General features: G+C 42.5%; 1 protein-coding gene across 1 annotated transcript; it reads right to left on the bottom strand.

The window, feature by feature from the left end:
• Window positions 1-283: 283 nt before the first annotated feature.
• Window positions 284-4,981, bottom strand: LOC138626422 (uncharacterized). Its single transcript, XM_069708065.1, has 2 exons — window positions 4,897-4,981; window positions 284-1,401 (listed from the first exon to the last, which is right to left on the bottom strand). The coding sequence occupies exon 2, from the start codon at window positions 1,393-1,395 to the stop codon at window positions 484-486; it is 912 nt and encodes a 303-aa protein (XP_069564166.1). The 5' UTR covers window positions 1,396-1,401; window positions 4,897-4,981; the 3' UTR covers window positions 284-483.

Raw genomic sequence — 4,981 nt, 5'->3', positions numbered from 1 at the left:
GATGGAAAACCCAAGTTCTTGTCATGTGGAGGATAACCTTACTGACCTAATGCTGAAAGTAAACAGGAACAACTCTCCTGTGCTGCCATCTAATGGACACGTATGGTTATTGCTGTTGGATCCCAATCACAAAGGGTATTTATCCATCTTGGAATGAAACCATGACCTGAGGCTCATCGTCCAGCATGTGTGCTGCCTAACAAGTACCAGACCATCTTTTTGTTGGATCAGTGGACAGTTTTTCCAACGAATATCTAATATTCCACAATCAAACAATCTCCACAAGCTTTAATTCAACTTTATTGGGAAATATATTCTTGAAGAAGAAAAAAGATAATAAACAACTTGAGATTACAGAACAATATTATTGAAGTAAACCGTACTTCAATGAAAATATCAGACGGTGGTGGTCAGCCCGGAGGTACCGCGCGTGTGTGCGCGTATATATGTGCTGGTCATCACAAATAGGATCCCATTAAAATCCTAGACGAGCATTTTAGATTCATCAAGAGAGGAGGTGATGATGCTTTCGGCCAGTTGTTGGGCGAGGCGGTGAAGATCGCTATCGGCTGCTATCTGCTCTCTGTTTTTGGCCCTCAAGACCCAGTCCATGATATCACACGCCAGAGCCTCCGCAAAAGCCTCCATGTTGGCTCCCCACTGAGGTCGTCCTTCTAAACCGCCTTCTACCAAATCATCCGTGGACAGCGAATGCATCAGATACTCCATTAATTCCACCCGAGGGTCATTGATGGGGCCGCCTGAGTTGTCCTCTCTGTCCTTCGGAGTTGGCGGCGGAGGTGAGGGCAGGAAAACCTTTGCCAAACCTCCTTTCAGCTTTCGGGTAAAGCTTTGTCGGCTCTTCTCGAGTTCAGGGAGGAGAGGGGTGGTCGGAGGGGCGTCGGGGTAGTCGAGGGATCCCACGACGGGAAGGCCTGACTGGGATAGAGGCGGGTAGTAGGGCCGGGTGTCTCTGGAAGTCTGGAGCTCTCCAGCTGGATCCATCTCTGTGTCCGTGTCCAACAAGTCTTTTTCTTTTCCTGATTTATCAACAAAAGACGGGTTTTCAACCATTTCATGATCCATTTTTACCCCGGCGGATCTTGAAGTCTGATCCTCAACGTTTCGACCTCGACGCACTTCCCTCAGGGCAATCTCAATCACTGCTGACGCCAACTTTTCCGCTAACATCTCCCGGTCTTCATTGAAAGCGGGCATCCTGGGTTCTACCATTTCCATTTGGCTCATAAACAACTGAATTATGTTCTCTGCCATGTTTTGAGAAAACTCCTCAACAGCCTCAATGTTTAGGGAGCTTCTCTTGAGGCTGTTAGCAGTGCCAAAGTCTTCTGGAGTGGGCTCCGGCACCCCTGAATCTGCGCTTACTGTCTGCATTGGATCCTGTTAGAACAAAACCAATAATCTTGGTATGAGTGACAGAAATATTGTACTTTGGCAGCATGATTTGCAGAGAGAATACATTGAAAGCAAACGTAGAGGAGCGCCCAAACGGTTTGAACCCCTGCCTCGTTCGTGTAAAAAGTTCCTTTTTTTGTTTTTATTCGATTACAGTGAACCCTCGCTATAACGCGGTTCACCTTTCACGGTCTCGCTGCTTCACGGATTTGCATCGTGCATTGTGTTCTGCATTCTGATTGGCTAAACAGTCTCTCCGCTTCTTCTCTACCTGTTTGTCAATAACGTTGCGGTTTAATATGTACACGTACGTAAAACAGCTTGCCAAATTAAAAATAATCGATGGTGGCATGTCGGTTTATAAGAATCTTTTTGCCCAGAAGAAAAAAGAGCAACAACAACTACCGATAACTATGTTCTTCTCTTGAAAAACCACACCTGCACCGCCGGCTTTAGAAGAAAGAACCGCTGCAGAGCGGAGTCAGGATGCAGCGGCTCAGTCAGAAGAGCAGTGAAATACACGAGTCACTATTTGTCCTACTGTACTTTGTATTTGTTTTCATAATCATTTTTCATTTCCTCCCGTTCTAATCCAATGACTCGGGTCGCAGTGGGGCGGTGCCGATCTCAGCAATTTGAAGCCTTCAGTTCGTATTGATGATTCAAATTATTATTTTACAGTACAGTAGTTATTTGTAAAAAAAAACATTTATACAGTACTTTTATTTGTTAAACAAATGCTTGGGCCTGTAAAAAGGTTTTGTTCTTTGGTTTCAATGTATTATGGAGTATTTCATTGTATAATAATTGTAAAAAAAAAAAAAGGTTACTACTTCACGGATTTCACCTATCACGGTCTCTATTTGGAACGTAACCCCCGCGATAAACGAGGGTTCACTGTATTGCATGCCAGAATGTTCAGTTGAAGCAAGCAGGACATAAATATTCTTCTTAAATGGTGCATAAATTCCCCTTCAGTTTCAACGCTACAAATATTTCTACATCCCTTGCTTGTTTGAGATTAGAGAAGAAATAGATCAACTACAATTTGAATGAGTGCTGTAAGGATTAAAAACAGTAAACGCAAGGTTGTACTCAGGAGAAAAGAATAGAGAGGCAGAACAGAACAGAAAGCCCCCGGTCTCACATGGAAAGTAAAGATTGAGGCCTCACCACACACACCAACCACAACCTGTCACAATATGAGCTGTCAGCCAACCAGGATATGATGAGCAGGAAGCTCAGTCTGGTATTTGATTAGCACAAAAAAAAAACCTCTGCTGGCCTCAAAAGCAGCAACCAGTTGCTTCTAAAAAACTCAGAGATTGTAGTTAATTCAGAAGGACTTTAGTTTGATCAATTTAATTTTAAGTTGGCGAAACAGAAATGGAGCAAAGCGAATGTTACGTAAAAGGTTCATCGTGGAGACATCAGAATCCATTTCAGTACAAAAGGAAAATAGCTTTGGACAGACACATGGGTGTTTAAACAGGAGTATCGGTTTTCACGGTGTTCGGTGAAACTCGGAGCCCCCAAGTGTGTTAACCCAAACAGTTTATTAATATGAAATAACATGGAAATTCATGCAGCTATCGTCATTCACCAGGGTCTGTCATAACTGTGACAGACCCTGGTGAGTGATGATAGCTGCATGAATTTCCATGACTTAGTAGTCAGGATCAACAGTGTTTTGTTCGAAGATCGTTGAAAACCGTGTCAAACCAAGAATGTTCTTTTCCCCTAAGATTAAAGGCATAGTTCAACATTTTGGGAAACTCGCACTGTTTTCTCGTGGAGAGTTAGACATGAATGTCAATATCTCTCTCTTATCTGTCCATATGATCGCAGCCCATTAATACAGCTTTGCAAAAAGACTAGAAATGCATATCCTGGCTCTGTGAAAAAGTATAACATCTGTACACAGCAGCACCTCTAAAGCTTACACATTACCTTTATGTCTTCATACTGAAATAACTGAAGAGTTAAAATCACATTGTTTTAATGATGTGATTGATGATGTGCTGGACTGGTTTAGCTTGAGAAACGTGTGGCATTTATTTACTCATCTAGCTTTTGGCACATATAAATATTTCCCAAAATAATAAACGACCCTCTGGGTTTTTAAAAAAATAACTGAAAGATCGTGCATAAGAAAAGGTTTCCGCTGAAAGGTTCGAGGGGAAAAGGTAAAAACACAAGAGCAGAGCAGAAGTTGTCTAATTTAGCTATAGTTGTCTAATTTTGGCTATAGTTTAGCCAGCACTCAAACGACATATATGCAAATATCTACTTGTAACCATACATTGCTAATTGCTAATTAGGTTTTATTTTAAGCTTTTTTTTTTTTTTTTTTGACTTAGAACAACAATTTTAAATTAAACTTGGCACCATTCACAACTTCCTTATCATCTTTGGTCCGACAAACAGCTACTGTGCTGTCGTCTAAGTGTTTCTGAATCTGGCTGTGAATTTCACTATTAGCCGATTATGTCTATGTAGGTTTGGACTATTTCATTTTTAGCTTGAAAAGAGCAATTTGATGGCTGGGCGACATAAATCATTTTCTCAGATGTTGCTAACTCTGTGTGGTTAACGTGCTGTCTTGGACGCACAGAGTTCGCGAACGACGCCGCGAGCATCGTCGCGAACCTCTCCCAAAATAATATTAGTCCCTTGAGGTGCGTGTCACAAACTGATCCTGCCGTTAGTCATTCGGTCGACCGCATCCTGAGCTCAAGATGGACAGAGACGAGGACGACGAACGGGGAATGAGGTGCAGATGTGGAACAAATTACAGCTAAAACCAAGAATGTTTTCTCCAGGCAAAAAGACTTGGGACATGCTGATGGGCAGAGGAAGCTTTTTGAGCCGAGGATGCTTCCTCGCCACTTTCCCGGATCTTCCCGCGCAGTCAAAACTGAAGCGCGTTGATCACGAAGGCAGTTGCGCCTTTAGTCACACTTACTCTAACACACGCAGTCTCTGTATTAGTATTGGCGTGGGAAAGTCAGCGCGTCGCAAAATGTTGAAGGAAATGCCTCATTTAATGAAGCTATTTCTTTCATGCTCATTTTCAGTGTGAACAACAACAACAACAAAATCTCTGCAAGGGACTATTGAAGGTATCAGAATCTGCTTTTGCTGACAGATACCAAAAATATTTACTTTACTTCGGTTCTCTATGTCGTTAGAAATTGGTCACGGCTCACGGAAATTGGACGGATGAGAGATTTACAAGAGCAGTTAAAAAATATGATCAAGATTCCCTGACCAAAAAGAAGCAAATAAACCTGCTGTGGACAATTTACGACGTATGGCAGATTAAAAGGGGCGACTGATTTATACACAGAGGCAGAACGAGTCTCAAGGGCCGGTTGGATAACGCGACAGCCAGAAGTTACGTAAACGTACTGCAAAATATGAAGACAAGATAGAGGAAACATGAGGCAGCTTGAACGGCCAGCGTGTTGACCGACTTACCGGTTTAGTAACAGGGTGACAGTTCGCGTCTTAGTGCCTCCAGTGCAAATGAGTTTACACAGAAATGGTATGACAAGTTGTATTC

Source organism: Brachyistius frenatus, unplaced genomic scaffold (genome assembly GCF_029030835.1).
Source record: "Brachyistius frenatus isolate BFR_SWC_R1_liver_20210118 unplaced genomic scaffold, ASM2903083v1 Contig_73, whole genome shotgun sequence".
Lineage (NCBI taxonomy): Eukaryota > Metazoa > Chordata > Actinopteri > Embiotocidae > Brachyistius > Brachyistius frenatus.
This window is presented reverse-complemented; position numbering and strand designations above follow the sequence as displayed.

Bases quoted from the DNA above. Each gene is read 5' to 3' on its own strand.
- LOC138626422 (XM_069708065.1), bottom strand. From the start codon at position 1,395: ATGCAGACAGTAAGCGCAGATTCAGGGGTGCCGGAGCCCACTCCAGAA.